At 39.8% G+C, this 16,606-nt stretch overlaps 2 protein-coding genes across 6 annotated transcripts in view; one reads left to right on the top strand and one right to left on the bottom strand.

Moving 5' to 3' along the window:
• DOCK2 (dedicator of cytokinesis 2) overlaps nucleotides 1–16,606 on the top strand; it is a 258,167-nt gene that overhangs the window by 95,188 nt on the left and 146,373 nt on the right. The gene's annotated exons all lie outside the window — the stretch shown is intronic.
• INSYN2B (inhibitory synaptic factor family member 2B) overlaps nucleotides 1–16,606 on the bottom strand; it is an 86,549-nt gene that overhangs the window by 8,127 nt on the left and 61,816 nt on the right. For all 3 annotated transcript variants that reach the window (XR_014216918.1, XR_014216919.1, XM_082213055.1), the window contains 2 exons: nucleotides 11,191–13,118; nucleotides 7,653–7,727 (listed from right to left, as the gene is read on the bottom strand). Coding sequence is in view for 1 of the 3 variants with exons in the window: in XM_082213055.1 (XP_082069181.1) it covers nucleotides 7,653–7,727; nucleotides 11,191–12,512 (1,397 nt within the window). In the remaining 2 variants the exon portion in view is untranslated. The remainder of the gene's footprint in view (nucleotides 1–7,652; nucleotides 7,728–11,190; nucleotides 13,119–16,606) is intronic.

Genomic DNA, 16,606 nt, shown 5'->3' on the forward strand with positions numbered 1-16,606 from the left:
CTTGGTTCAGGAACAAGCTTTTAATTCTGATTCCAGTAGTTCAATTCTAAATGTAGTAATAACACGATAAAAAGGATTTTTATAAGGATTATTTAGATTACAGAGGTCTCCACTGTTGCTCGCTCTTCAGATGGGAACAAGCTACATACACCATCTGTCAGTATCATCTTAGGAAAAAGTTTTACAAAATGCACCCCTCCTAAAGAGGCAACATTTTCAAAACACATTATGATCCATCCACTTATCTTTTGGGAAATATGCATACACATAAGCAAAATATCTTAGTGTTTTCCTGCTTCCTGACTGGCATGTGTTGTTGCTTACCTGTCTTTCATGGAAAACATTTCTAACTGGTTTATATCACAGCATAAGACGGGATATTTAAGTGCCCCAGATCTCTTTCAGACCACTTAGCATTCAAAGCAATGTTTCTTACAGTGTTAAAAGGTATTGTTTTGCATTTTCTGCTTTCTTAACTGCTTATAATCATAGAATAGTAGAGTTGGAAGGGACCACATGGGTCATCTAGTCCAACCCCCTGCAATGCAGGAATCTTTTGTCAAAATCACTAGACCAGTACTCTGATCTCAAGTTGCTATTTAGCCACAGGTTGTTATGTGAGCAACAGTCTATAACCAGAACACAAATGGACCATGCCACTAGGCACAAGTAAGAAGCTATGCAAATGCATGATTGCAGCCTTCCTGATCAGATTTAGCAGATGATAATGTGATAGTGCAACATGACAGTTGCAGTTCACCTGTTCCACCTGTATCATTTTTACCCCCCAGCACCTATCAATAGAAGCAACTTCATTATGTGGCATGAACAGATTCATGACAATCTACCATGTCAGCTCGAAAGTAAGTCCTATTGAATTCAGTGGGGCTTACTCCCAGGTAAGTGGAGTTAGGATTGCTGCCTAAGTTGCACTTTGCAGGACTGTGCAAGAAGACTAAACACTGCAGTGCACTTGTGAAGAGTAACGTCATAGTACGAGATTCCCATTTAAGATTTGCCTCTGTTTTAACAGGAACCCATGGCATTCACGGAAGTAAACACATGTATTTATTTTAACACAAATATCCCACCCCCTCAAAAATAAAATAAATAAAATAAAATAAAGGAAATCAGGGCCAGCTGCAGCTCACCACAGCACATTCTCATGTGATGGATGTAATGAGTACAAATTGTCAACTGTATAATAAATTTGTAACCTGGAACTCCTAAAACTATAGTGGAAGAAGCAATCTTGATGATTCTGCCGGATGTAGGCACTTCAGATGGTACAAGATAAATTGATGTTTGGTTCACAGGACCTTTTTCCTTCACTTTGAATTGAAGAGTTGACATTCTGTCTGAGGCAAGCTACTGGCACCATGAATGCCAGTTGTTGGGGAAACAAAAGTGGCAGAGGCCTATTGAACCTCATGCCCTGCTTGTGGGTTCCTCATAGACATTTTCGGTGGCCACAGTGAGAAATAGGATGCTGAATTGACCTTTGGTCTGATCCAGCAGGACTCTTTTTATGTTCTTATCTTGAAGGTGAACAATTTTTACTATTTCACTACTTACACTATTTCACTTTTGTGGTGCAACAGAAAAGTGAGCCTACAATTCATTTCAGAGCAAAAATGTCCCTTAGCTCTCAGAAATTTGGGAAACACTGCCCTAGTTTTTCACCTTGAGGTAATTAAAATTTTACTCTTAATCTCTAGGGGGGGGGGAAGAAACCACACCATCTGTTTTTCTGTTTGCATTTTCTTTCATCTTAAATAGTGACCTCTTCCATCAGTATGTTTATTCAGTTAATGTAGTTTGAACCCAGCTGACTGTAAAATACACAAAAATTAAAATTTCTTAATTAAAAATATGCCCAAGCCAACTTTTTTTAGCTTCCTTCAGATCTTACATTTAGTATCCTTAACAATTCATACTTGCTACCCCTCTGAAGCTGAGATAATTAGATGGCAAATTCTCCCTTATGTTTATAGTAAGCATAATTGCAAGTCTTAAGGGTATATTCTTTCCTCTCTCATTAATGTGATTCAAGAGAAAACTATACTCCATTTTTGTTTCTATGGAAACATTGACCCTTGTAATTTCAAAGTGGTACACAGAGAATTTAGCTGGATGAAGCATGTTAGTATCAATCGGAGTTAAATAATGCAGGGATATGTAATAAGATTTTTGTAATGTTTTGCTTCTTGTTTTTTTTTTAACCTGCAGTGCATTCCTGTGCATGTTTACTCAAGACTAATTCTCATTCTGTTTTGCTTACTCTCAGTGAAGAGTGCATAGCACTGCAGTCTACAATATATGTATTGAAGCACAGCTCTTAAAAAAATTATTTGTTTAATTCCTTTAAGAAGACCTATGATCATTGGCCTCACCTAGTTCAGTGCTGTCTACTCAGACTTGCAGTAGCCTTTCAGAATCTCAGACAGGGCATCTGTTCCAGCCTTGCTACCTGAGAACTTATTTAAATGGAATTACCTGGGATTGAACCTGGAATGATCACTGACACCCCAGTCAGGTGTTTTGCCTGTAAAACATCCGTGAGAGTGGGAAGAGCAGGGGATGAGCATGTTAAGCTTCCCACACCCCACTCCATGGCTGTCACTATCAACCTCCAAGTCACAGACAGTGAAGGTCTGAAGCAGGAAGCCTTCTCTATGTAGTTCAGTACCTGATTTGAACAAATGCCCCAATTCCTCTCGAAATGTAAGGATTCTATATTACATCTCTAGCTAGTTTTGTTGTTTGTACTGGATGGGGTTTTTTGTGCCTACCTAGTATAAGGTTGGAGAAGAAACCTCACAGCATGTTCATCACCTTCCATAAACAAATAATCTCAGTATATAATTTCCTTTAACTAGTTTGTCTTAACTGTAGGTGACTAATCAAACTTGCAGTGTACTTATTCAGTTTTCCTGTTAGATATGTGTATTCATTGTATACTTAATAAGCAAATTGATTAAGGGTAAAGCCACACATTTAGTTAGTCAACATCCACTATGGACCACTGCCTTTAAGCGCTTCCCAGTTTGACACTGATTTTGGAATGTTTGCTTCCAAAGCATATAAGAAGCAATGATCCATGTTTTGCTTACTGTTTGTAGACTGAGGCTAGCAGTTTCATCTGTTAAGGTTAGTTACATGAAACTGTGATAACAGTTATTTGGTAGCATGTAAACCTCCCTCAATGGCAATGTATAATTTAAAAGTGACCTAAATGGTCTCAAGCTGTCTTGGTGACCTGTAGCCTAATGAGAAGAAGCAGCAATTCTAAGTATAAACAGGATGGGTAGGTGGGGAAAATAATTAAAATCACAGGGAGTCTCAGATGTGAAGGAACTACTTTGATTAAAGTTGGTTTATGCCCTAGAATATTTTTGTATGGTACTAGAAGATAAAATTAACCAAGAAAATGTTGGGCTCACTGCACAATATGCAACTTAAATTTAAAATAAAATAAAACCCAGATCCCTCCCTCTTTCCCAACCCACCATTCTAACACAGTTGAAAGGAGTAGATGGATCTGTTAGGTAGAGTTGAGTAGGACTGAAAAGGTCCATGAGTTCAATTAGTAGCCAGACATCCCACCTTGTTACAAAGGGGAGCAGATCTCCCCAGTACTGCACATAGAAGTAGATGCTTCACATGATGTATGGCAGGGATATGACCAGTTCGTTTTACAGTAATGAGCGGCACAATTCTGTGCCTTTTCCAAGTACTCAGATAGCAATATTTCATCTCTTGTGAAATAATCACTTTCCCATTGCAATAGTGAGTTCCGTATAGAATGTTGTTACATGAATGTTGCAGGCATTTATTTTTAACAGTGGCATATACACAAGTTAGAAATAAATACATAAGTTGGACATAAAAACAACAAAAATATGGCATTATCTATCATAGAAATTCTAGGCAAGGGGAGATTTAACCAGATGAGGAGTGGCTGCACAGCAGGGACAGGAAGGCTAGGACAGAAAAAGTGTGGGTTATCAAGGTTATTGAATTTTGGCAGAATTTGCACAATGGGGCAGATAGTTGGCAGTCACATGAGCTGGTCAAAAAAGATGGACCTTAAGCCTTAATTCCTAGATTCTGAAGCAAGCAACAAAACTCAAGAGAGCTGTAGTTGTAGTTGTAGTTGGTGGCGCTTGTTGCCTAGAAAGTTTCAACAATCCTGCAAGAATACAGAATGAGAAAGAAGCCTTTAACTAGACCCCTGTTTTTTATAGTGGCCAAGCAGATGACCCTCATGGTCCCTTCCAACCTTATGATTCTATGTCCTAGATACCTTTGGGAAGCCCACAAGCAGGACATGAAGAAAATAGTTCTCTCCAGCAGTTTGTACTGGTATTTAGAAGCATACTGCCTCTCAACATGTGCATATATCTGCCATGATTTTGATGCCCTGTATGCGGTGAAGTTCAGAGAATCAACACAGTTCCTTTGGTTATAGGATACCTGGTCCTATAATTTTGAAGCTGACATTCACTAATGTCATAAACTAATAAAGTGGATGAGTTGTTCTAAGTTTGTCTTTAGTTTGTCTTTATATTATATTAAGAGATAGGAACTAAAGCTTTCATGGTAGATGTCACAAAAGTACTTTGGTGCTTACACTTCTTCCATAAACCGGCAGTCAAGCAGTTGACTTTACTGTGTATATTAAATAATGTGAGGCTTCAGAATGAATGTGAACATGCAAGATTATTGATCTATCCTGTTTCCTAATGCAGAACATTTTCTCCCAAAAATTGATAAGCTTATATATTTGGTCTTCTTTGGATTTCAGTGATTTATTTGTTCAGGTAGCTTGTTTCTGCAAGTAATTTAAGTATCAGATGATTGAGATAAATTTAACTATGTAAAAACTACAATAAAGTAGATTTTTCCATAAGGAGGGGTTAGAGGCTTCTGGAGAAACTTAGATTACAAGGGGCCTCTACCTTGGCTTCTGATTCACTTTGCAGCACAACCATCATGCTGGCATCACAACAGTTTCTGTTCTGCATTTATGTATTTCACCTTAGTGTAGGTCAACCACAAGAACTGCTTTGTGGAGCTATAACATCAGTCGTTTTGCTAAAGGGAAAGTTTATGTTTGAATTTCATAAAATTTATATATATTGTAGGAAAAACCTCAAAGCAGTTCCATCGTCAGATACACTGAGGTGCATGAGTGACTCAGTTCTGCAGTTTAAGTGATGGCTCTTGCTTTTCATGCATAAACGTGTTTATCAGGAAAGCTGGTTTAGAAATAAGCTGTTGTAAAATTGTTCTAGTAAAATTGTAATTTTTTTTTTAAGAAGCGGATATTGGTGACTGGAATCTTACTTGGTGAGCCGTCTGTGCACTTGCTTGTCTCTGCTGGGTGCCAGTGTTGTATGGGACTTTACAAGCATGCTTTCCTAATTTATTTTTTATTCATAAAATTCAAAACAGATGTATGCAAATTAGAATATGGAGATATTGAAAATGAAGCAGGGGATAATTACCAAAGCAAAGCAGAAAACATAAAATTAAACCAATAGTGTAGCTGCACTTTTGCTAGATAACACCAAAATTCTGCATAGTCTAGCACTCCTTCCAACTGTGTCAAGCCAGAAAACTGTCACTGTATTTGCATATTTGCTTCCTCTCTTTTAAGTTTTAACCTGATCTAGGAGAGGATGTCCTTTTATCCCATGGTTGCTAAATTTCTTTGTGCAGGGTTTTTTTAAAAAATAAAAATAAAATAAAATCCAAATATATAGCACCTAGTAGATAACATCTGTTTAAATGCTTGCGTTGACAACTGCAGTTAAGGGGATGCAAGGCTTCTGTTTTCTGAAGCCATGTAGATCTCCTCATGCCATTTATTATTTCTATAGTGGTAAGCTTCACAATAAAAAAATACAGCAGTTCCCACTGCTAGGCTTTAAAACCTCATCATGTTGAATTATTCTAGCCTCAGGAAGGCTTTCCACTAATTTAACCAAGACAAGCATTATAAAGCAGTTTCCTGGATCTCCCCTGGATGCTTTGTTTAATATTGGCATTATGTTGGCCAGCTTCCAGTCTTCTGGCATGGAAACTTGTTTTAACAATACATTACATATTTCAGCAATTTCTCATTTGATTTCTCAAAGAACTGACATGAGGGCACAATGTACAAGTGCGCCTCAGTCATGTTTAATTGAGGTAGCAAAGTCCTACATTTATAGATTAATTCAGTTTTTCCCAACCTTTTTTGGGCAAAGGCACACTTGTTTCATGAAAAAAATCTCGAGGCACACCACCATGCCAGATGGGGAAAGGTCACTTTTTACTTATGTAAAAAAAAATAAAAAAATAGTAACAGCATAGAAGGTAATGGTTAGGCTAGCATCCCTCTTCCAAATATGCTAGGTTTTTATTTGCAGGGACTGTTCTACATGGGAAAGCATTCAGCACTGTCATTCTCCCATCTGCCATCTGAATTGGTACTATTCTGGGTCAACTTACTCTGCTGCATGTGTAGATGAAAGTGGGGGGGAGGGGGCAGAACAGGTATACACGTACTTCAGATTGAACTGGTTGCTTGCTTTGCAAGTTTTCATTTCCCAAATGACTGCCTTGGCAAGCGTAATACCTACCAGGCTCAACGCCGGTCTCGCGCTGCCGCTTCCCGCACTCTCAAGGACCCGGGAGGAGGAAGGCGTGAAGGGAATTCCGAAGGCGCAAAAACCTCGCGCATGCGCAGGCCTTCCGCCTGCGACAGCCCAGTAGGCCGGCCGAAGCGAGCGGCGATGGGATGTGGGAGGGAGCTCGCTCGCCGCCCCGCGTGTGCCTATGTGGGGCACGTTACAGCCCCGTGACGTCAGCGCCACGCAGGCAGCCAGGCAGGCAGACGGCGAGAGCCCCGCGCTGGGCGGCCTCTCCTCGCCGTCACTGCCCCGCCTCTCGCCACCAGACTCGCCCGCCTCCCTCCCACGGCACACCAGGCAACGTCTCGCGGCACACTAGTGTGCCGCGGAACACCGGTTGGGAAACACTGGATTAATTGACTTCACATGACAAACCCATGTTAGAGAGAAGGCTTGAAAACTAGCTAATTCTCTTTGGAAATCTTCTGGGCATGCAGCCTTCACATGTGCATTTCCTGACACTGAGGACAACAAAATAGTAGCATCCTGTCTTCATCTGCTGAATGGAATATTAAATCATTATCTGAGTCTTTTTAGGAGTGACGTGGATTAGGCGCCTGCAGATTTTGCGCTGCCTGAAACGGCAGCGTGGGACTTAGTTTGCCTACTGTCTCTCCCTCAGCCCCCTACAGCTGAGGGGGAGGCAGTGCAGAAGCTCCAAGCACTGGAGAGGTTGGCCCCACCCCCATGGGCACACCCCCACACCAGGCACCTGATGGCTAGCTATGCCGCTGCCTAGACGTATAGGTGAAATAAATATTTGGCTATACCAGTTGTACTTTACAAACACATGCTAATTTTTAAACAACACGTTCTGCATCTCTTAGAATAAGAAACATATTCCCAAATGACCTAGAAAGCTGTCTTTAAACAAATGCCGGCTCCCTCAGCCTGAAAAGCAAGGTGAGCGCTGCACCCCATTGTCGCCTTTGACTGGATTTAACCGTCCAGGCATCCTTTACCTTCACCTACCTGTAAATGATACATGCTGTGTTCTGGCAAGTGCTGCAGTTGTTGAGATCTTGGCCAGTGCGGTAGAAGTTCCGCCTGCAATAAATAATAGGTACTATGATTTACCATTTAGAAAACCAGCAGTTCTACTTCTAAGTCCCCAGTCACAACACTTATTCTGCAGGCATTTCCATGTGTAACACTTTAAATATTAAGGAATATTATTAGGAATTTGGTTTTACCTTGATTGAATTAGACTGGAATCCTACAGCACTTTCTTACAGCACAATCCCATATAGGTCTATAGTCAGAAGAGAGTCTCATTGAATCTAATGTGTCGTACTCCCAGATTATTGGGAAGTTGGCCCCATTGACTACAGTAGAATTTACTTCTGAGTAAACATGAGTGCACTGTAAATCCTTAAAAGAGCTCAAAATAGCTTATCTCTTTCTCTTACTTACATGGAAGCAGACTACACAAAATTCCAGATGTATCTCATTGGGGAAAATGTAGGTGTGCACCAGTGGTAAAAGGATTCCAAAATCCATGGTGGTAAGGCTTTGCATTGCAATGGTTGGGGGGAAAGTGCTGTTAAAATTACTGTGCATTGTATCTGTGGGCCACTTAATATACTGCATTTTTAAAGGGGATCTTTCAAGTAAGAATGTAAAGTATGAATTGTAGCCATCTATTAAGGTATGCTTCATACAGGTATACTCAACATACAACTTGGATTGTCTACTGTTCCTTGAAGAGTATACATCAGTGGCAAATGAGATGCTTGTGTTTTGCCTGGTTCACACTTAAATTTATACTTGTGATCATGAGCATATGAGTGAGGCTATGCCTGTTTGCATGCAGTTACATGCAGCCATAATTGGGAGTGTCAGACTGAATGATGGAAATACATGAGTGGGAAATGTTATGGGCGCATTAATTAAAAGTTAGTGTTCCTGAAAGGCCCCTTCTCTTTCCGCACTTATCCATCTTTCTATTTCACACACATGGTTTACTGCCCCTATTTTGTTTTTAACAGAGATAAGAATTATTTTAAAGTCTTCCACAAAGCCATGCTATTACAGAATGTTTTAATTTTAAATAACATGATTTGCAGCATTTGTTCCTTCAGTTGCTACCTGCTTGAGCAAATATCCAAGCTGCCATTCCTGGAAATTTCCTTCAAGGCTGGGCTCGGCAGTCATCTATCAGGAATGATTTAGAGACGAATGCAATAACGTAAGCCTATTTTCAGTGAAATGGCCTGGATGTAACATTTTAGTGGGATTTTCATTCCCATGGGTCAAAATCACCCCATTACTCACTGACAGCTTGCCCTGAGTTATGGGTGTGGGCATGTTCAGCCCAAAATGAATCCATGAATTCTCTCTTAGGATCTAATTTTACTCTTCTTTTCAGCACTGAATGATAGTTGTGCCACCATAAAAGTTCTTTGAAAATTGCAAACATTACAAATTTAATGTCACAGTGATAAAACGAGTTCAGAAGAACCACTAGAAACCTAAAGCTTGATTTGTTATAGAGTTGAGAACTATGTTGATATTTCAGGCACTTCTGTGGAATTAAGCTATGGATACCTGTGGCCCTCCAGATGTTTGCTGCTCCAGCCGAGGTGGTTTTAGGGTGGTGCAGCCACACTTGACACTGCCCTGCAGGGGGCACTAAACTATGTTGTAGAATGGAGCACGAGAGGGAGGGGGTGCACCAAATTTTAGCACAGCACAGGGCACTGCTGAAATTTGAGAGCCCATAGCCCACCACCATGTCTCCAGCCACCATAAGCGACAATCGTGGTCATAGGGACAACTGGAGTTGTAGTTCAGCAGTGGCTGGAGGGCTACTGGTTCCCCACTCATAAAAAAAGGATTGTGGTATGTCTTGGATGATAACATGGGAAACGGCAAGCTCAGTACTAGAACTAGCTTTAGGCACTGCTTTTTCACTGCTGCACATTATAGAAATAGGCCTGTAGCCAGACATTTTGAGCTGAGGGTGCCTGAAATACACTGTAAGGAGAAGATCAATACAGAACAGCCAGAAGGTATATTCCAGTGGTTTAATATGTTTAAGGTTGTTTTATTTGTATTGCACACTAATATATTTTTTGATTTTTATAAAAATTGAAAATAAGTTACTTGTGCTTGTAAGTCATCACAGTGCCTTTGTGCTAATTTGCTAGAACACTGGAAAGCAGATGCAGTTTTGCTTCTTACAGCTTAAACAGTTAAGCAGCTTTTAAAAATATATCACAAGCAAAAAAGTTAGAGCAGCCTTCCCCCACCTGGTGCCCTTCATATGTTTTGGGCTCCAACTCCCACCAGCCCCTGCCAGCATGGCCAGTAGTTACAGATGTTGGGAGGTGAAGTCCAACAACATCTGAAGGACTGGGAAGCCTGGACAGGAATGGTTTAATTTTTTTATTGCATTAGCCGTGTGGCCATAGCATGATATACATTAAAATAACAACATAAAATGGGGGTGGGGAGGTAAAGGTAGATATCGTCCTGGGCAAATACTTAAAGAGAAAACACCCACCCACCCACCCACCCACACAAACTGCTGAGGCTGGAGGCGGACCGTTAAAGGGTCCTTCAGCTCCTCAGATTTGTCCTAGCTCCATTGTCCTTGTACAATAAGGCTACTTGGAGCTTCGTTCGATTGTGCGGCGTATCGACTGCAGCTGTGGTGTTAAGGAAGAAGTTAGTGCCGCTTTCCTCTTCATCACACTAAGCAGGAAGTTAGCTGTCATCTCGGTAATCCAACAATCAGAATCCTGCAAAAAAAGGGACACTATCCAAGGCTGGATTGGGAGATGAAGCTTGTTCACGAGAGGGGTTAAAAACCGAGATCTTTCATCTGTCCAATTAGGACAGAAGAGCATTACATGTTCCATAGTCTCCAGGGCCGTGTCATTACAGGTGCATGTTCTGTTTGCGATGGGAACTCTGGAATAACGACCCGACAGAACTGCTGTAGGAAAACAGTTGAGACGGGCGCAGGTAAAGGCCCTACGCTTAGCCTCCGAAGAAATTGTGAAGCAATATAGAGGGATCCTTTCAGGGGGTGGAATAGCTAGGGCTAGGCCTGAACACGGCCCTCTTGCATAGGAAGCTGTATTAGAGAAGTCAAGTTGCTGTAGTTTCTTTTTGATTGGAGGTAGGGCCGCCGGGCTGATATACTCTGAGTTAAGAACAGTTTTACAATTCAAATTGAGAAGAGAGCGGAGTTTGAGGTTAATTGTAGTTTTCCAAGGGGAGTTATGAATATCTCTTAGGATCTTCATAACTCCCCTTGGAAAACTACAATTAACCTCAATGGTTGGAATGACTAGGAATGGTGGCCTTATGGGGACTAAGTTTCCTTATGGTTATATAACCCTGAATGAATAAGAGGAAGATTTGGTTTAGGGGATAGTGTTGTTAGCAGAGAGAAACAGAGGACAGTATAGATAGATGATAGATAGATAGATGATAGATAGATAGATGATAGATAGATAGTGTTAATAAACAAAGTAGTGTTAAATACCAAAACACACCGTACCCTTCATTGAGGGCTCTGGCCTTTTCCATATCTTGAATTACATTCAAAAGGACTTTAATCTTCTCCTGGTTCGACTGCAAAGATTCCTCAACGGACTGGAGCCTGTCTTGCAGGGCACACAGCTCGCTGTGCGCCAAGTGAATTTGATTAATTTCTTTAATCTCTTTGTTGTGTGGTTTTATTTCAGCCCCTGGAAGATAGGCATTTATGTGAAAGCCTTCTAAGCAGTTGTCATACTGTGGCACTTCGGTATTGGTAGAAACGTTCTCTGTTACAGTTTGACATGAGGGAACAGACGGTGATGCATTGTTGTTAGTGAATGATGTTGTTTGTATATCATTAGTCAATGTCTTATGGTCAGAGTCTGTTTTCTGCTGAATTGGCTGCTGATGTTCTTGGAGGGAGCAGCATAATGAACTGTGGTGTAGCTGAGGCGATGACAGAATGGTTTCCTTAGTGCTAGTGTCATCCTTAAATGCGAGTAGCTCAGTATAGTTTTTTTCTTCATAGGAACTATGATCCACACTGGCTTCATTGCAGTTACTACTTAAGCAGGGGAGAGATTTCTCTGAGCCCTTGTGCACGGAACAGTTCTCATTGGATTGTCTGACAGCTGTAGAAGAATGAACTGGGCTGCTGATTTCCATTTGTGTGTGCGGGCCATAAATGGAAAAATTGTCTTGTGTGTACTCAGGGGCCTGGGTAGAAACAGTTGCCTTTTCCAGTATTGTAATTTTATCCGAAACCAAATGGACAGGCCCGTTGCTTTGTGCTTTAGGCACCCTCTGAAACAGCCGATTGGCCGTTCTTGGTCCATCATCTAAATGCTGCGTGATACTTAGGTAAGAGAGACTGGAAGAGATTATGTCCTGCTCAGAAAGATTGCCATTGACTTGAATGGGATATTCAGATTCGTTCGGCATTTCTGTTAAGGACTTGCTTGTTGTGATTTTTTTCTTTTTAAATACCGGAAAGTGCTTCCTGAGGCTGGGAGAAGTCTGTATGGCAATGTTTTGTAATCCTTTGTGAGAGGGAGTTAGAAAGGGGGAACTACTGACTAGGGACGTTTGTGTTTTACCCAGTTCACACGGGTCTTGAGCAGCTCCTGTCTCCAGTTCCGATTCTGCCACAGGTGGGTTGTCTGTTCCATCGTCTTTGAATCGGACTTGTTGAGATTTGCTCCTGCGATGGTGGGGCTGCCTCCGAAAATCCACTGAATCCAGACTGTTCCGCTTCAGCAGCACAGGGCGCACTTTGATGCCTTGCTGAGCCATTGAGTCGCAATTTAGTGTAGGCAGATAATGTGTTTCTTTGCGACCCATTTCATTTGGTCATTTGAGCAACATTTGGCTTGAGGCCACAGATTCTATTGTTATTAGGTGAAAACCTAACTCTTCATTTTATATGGACTTGCCATGTATATTTTCGTTAGCAATTCCTGGTGTTAGGGTTTTTCTTATTATTCTTTTACTCTATTAAAATATTATTTTATGACTTAAATAGTAAACTTACAACTTAAATATCTGATCCCAGATATTTTGTCTTTGCATAGAATATAAATAACAAGCATAATAGCAGTTTAGGGCATTTGCCTCCCTGATGCATAGTTTTGCTGGAAGAACATATCCTTTAATAATAAACTGAGACTTTTCCTTTAGGGGTTTTTCTTCTTGTTGTCCCATATTCTCACTGTTACTCTTGAAACTAATCTTAAGTAGCTGAACAGAAGCCAGAGAGTTGTGTCCAAATGAAAGTAACGCATCCAACAGGATTAACTGGAAGCAAATTATTTAAGTATATTCCTTGATCTTGTTCACAGAACTGTGGGGTTAAGGATGTCTGGCGAACTGAGTGATAAAGATGAGATCCAGAAATATTTTTGGTCTCCAAAAGCCTGTCTTTGCAGAAAAACATAGAAGTATTTTTTTCTGGAAAAAGAAAAAGAGTTGTCAATTAATAGTCAAAGTAGCTTTCTTAAACTATTCTGCTGTCTTATCCTCTAATTTTTTGATGTGATCAAATAACAGAAACAGTCTATAAAAAAATTCCCCAATCAGTTATGAACATTTATTTAACAAATATTTATTCATATTTATTAAGATTTTGATAAATCTTCTCCACAAAGTGACTTCCAGTATATTGGAATTTTTTTTTTTGCAGTTATTGCCGTACAAAAAACAATATAAGAAAAAAGGATCAGTTAACTAATCTAATGAATAAATCAGCAAAGTAATATTAAAATTCAAGGGCCCACAGCATAAAATCTCTAATATATATTACTCACCAAAAGCAACTGATAAGAGATGGCTCTTCAAAGCATTGTTAGGGGTGACACCTGTCACACTCCCAAAAAGAAAGAGTTCCATAACTGCAGGGCCACCACTTAGAAGGCTCTAGTACAGGTGGTGACCCACCTAATAGTCTTAACAGGTGGGCATCTGAGCAAGCTTTCTGGTGTTGATCTCAGGCTACAGGTAGGTGGATACGTGTGCAGATAGGCTTTCAGGTAACTTAGGCCTAAACTGTAAGGTCCTAACCAGGACTTTGAATCCACATATCTACACAAATTGAAAGACCTGAAAGACCTGGATGAATAAAACGGAATTCACCTTACACCAGAAAGATATCAAATGAAAGTGCTGGGCTCTACAAATGCCCTGTGGACTGCCGACCATCTAAAGCACACCTGTTTCCATCTGGTATCAGCAACCAGTGTAGCAACCGGGCCTGGTTCTGATCACCTTCGAAGCATTGAATCAAATGTGTGCCTAAGACTTGAATTTCATGTATAAGCCCATGCTATTTTACTTTATTATTACCTGATTTATGCATAGGGTAGAAGTTCCATTTTTAAAACACACCTCTACTCACACCATTATTTTCCTGCATGTGTTGTTTCCACTCAAGGCTTTGCACATGAATCAGAAGTATCTTTTTATTTAGGACAACTTTCCCAGAGAAAAATTAATTGTGTTCCTGATTTCGATTTGGTTTCATCTAAGTGTGGTGACAAATTCAATTCTGAATTTAATCCTTAAAATTGGAACTGGATAAAAAGTCATGCAAAGAACAACTAGAGCTATTTTTAGCATGTTCATTCACAAAATCATAGGATCCTCACACTTTAAAAATCCTATGATAACAAGGGGGAAAAGAAACGTCCTCCCTCTGGAAATTCCTTCATGATTAGCTTTAGGCTGCAACCTGACACTTACCTGGAAAGAACCCTCATTGAACACAGTAGGACATTTTTTTGAGTAAACACTGATAGAATAGCACTGAGAGTCTTCCTAGCAGTATTTACTCACTTGGCTCTTTATTTTATAGCACAATTTGTGATGCGTTATATCAGATAAGTTATTAAATTTCCCCAAGTGCAGTCATAAATATGGAATTCATTTAAATGTATCACCCAAAAAAAGTGACAACTCTGCATAATATTAAAACTATATCGATTTCTCTCCCATTTGCTTTGTTCTCCCAGTATATGCCTTCCTAATAACGTTTAGGTGATTGATAAAGGTTTTTTTTTAAAAAAAAAAATACTGGTTTGAATTTTGCTAGAGATTGCCTACTACAAAAAGAGAGAAGAAAGGGCCACCTCTGATCAATGTGCTTTTTCTTTCTATTTTTGTTTGTTTGTTTATGGGATGTAAATACTGAAACATTTATGCCAGCAAAATGCTAACACAGCACAGAGTGTCAAAGTTTTCCCAGGAGATAAAAGGCATTTTAGAGGTGAAATAATAATAAAAAGTTGCTGTTTGAGCAAAAGCTTAACTTCTCCCTGCTCCCAGTATAAAGGTACTTAAGAATTTAGTGGTCATATAACATCATAAAAATGCCTGAGCAAATTTCTAAATACCTTGTGACAAGTACAAGGGAGCAATGTATGAAACATTTTTCTTACAGTATTCTTGAAGGAAATCCACAGCAAAACTATTAAGGCAAGTCATCCTAGGACAGATTTTAATGGCCAGCATTAACTTGCATAACATAAGAAACCGCAGCAGAGTTTACAGCCCCTTTTTGTTCTAAATTGTAAGTTCAGGAAGGCCAGAAAGGACTCATTGCAGTTTGATGGGCTACAGGAACAAATGTTAATAGCATCACCTTTAATTTAAGTAAATCTTTTTTTATAGCACACCTGGGACTCAGCTAGATTGGTAAAGAAAAAGCGATTTATATGTGTTGTATATGCGAAATAACATTGTGTCACCAGATGGCGCTGTGGAGCGTTGTTTTTCTCTACCCATTTTCCCTGTTTAAATTTACAACGCATTTAATTGAAACGCTTCTTTGATGTGTCTAGATCTAGCCCTGTTTTCAGTGGGTCGGTTATTTGATGATTTTTGGCTATCCTTAAGAATCCATAGGTCCTGTCCTATGTAACAGTCCTTTAATATTGCATCAGGAAATATAATACATATTAGAGATCTGCGGGAGGCAATGGAAGACAGGAGTGCCTGGTGTGCTCTGGTCCATGGGGTCATGAAGAGTCAGACATGACTAAATGACTAAACAACAACAACAACAAAAGAGATCTGTAGCTATTACCTTAGCTGGTAAATTCTGGTACATATAGTTCTCAGCCTCCGCTATTAAATCAGTGAATTGTTGAACTTAGAATCCACCCATCCCACCACTATGCAGACTTTTAACGTCTCCTGATGCATGTTCTCAAAAGCGCCAAACTCATTCTCTTCTGTCATGTCTCTTGTCTGTCATATGCCTCTACTACTCATTTGACATGTAGTTACAAATCTCTCTGGCTAGTAATTTCTGTGTTTTTCTCAGTTGTGCAACCAAAACTTTCTTCCCCTGCCTCCCCCCCCACATTCCCAGGTTGACACACATGCACACCATTCATGGGGAGCCTTCCTAACCACAAGTGCAATACAATATATTTAACCATTCTAAGTAGGCAAATGAGCTTTTTGTTCTGTTTCCAAGTCCTCCCTCTTTCTTTTTTTTTAGTACACCTTTTCTCTCACAATTAACTCAAAACACCCAAGAACTGTGGAGAAGATTATTTAAACCTCTTTTCGGACTTAGGACCATTATATTATATTATATATTTAAATATTTATAAGCCACCTTTCTGGACCAAATACTCCAAGGTACAAGGTACAGTACAAGGATAAGACTATGATAAGGTATTGAATATTTTTAAAATACAAAATACCAATAATATATTAAATTGTAGTTCAATAAGAGAGAGAGAGAGAGAATATAGATGACTCTGTAAAAAAATGGGGAAGGACTAAGTCATAATCACTCATTTCATGTATTACTATTTTTTATAGTAAGGTTTTTCTCTCTTTTTTAAGTAAAGCAAAATCATTCCACCAGCAAAACCTCTGCTTGGCTGGGCACATCTTGACCTTATTGATTCATTGAAGGTAGACAAGCAATA

Source organism: Podarcis vaucheri, assembly GCF_965113315.1.
Source record: "Podarcis vaucheri genome assembly, chromosome: 2".
Taxonomy (NCBI): Eukaryota; Metazoa; Chordata; class Lepidosauria; order Squamata; family Lacertidae; genus Podarcis; species Podarcis vaucheri.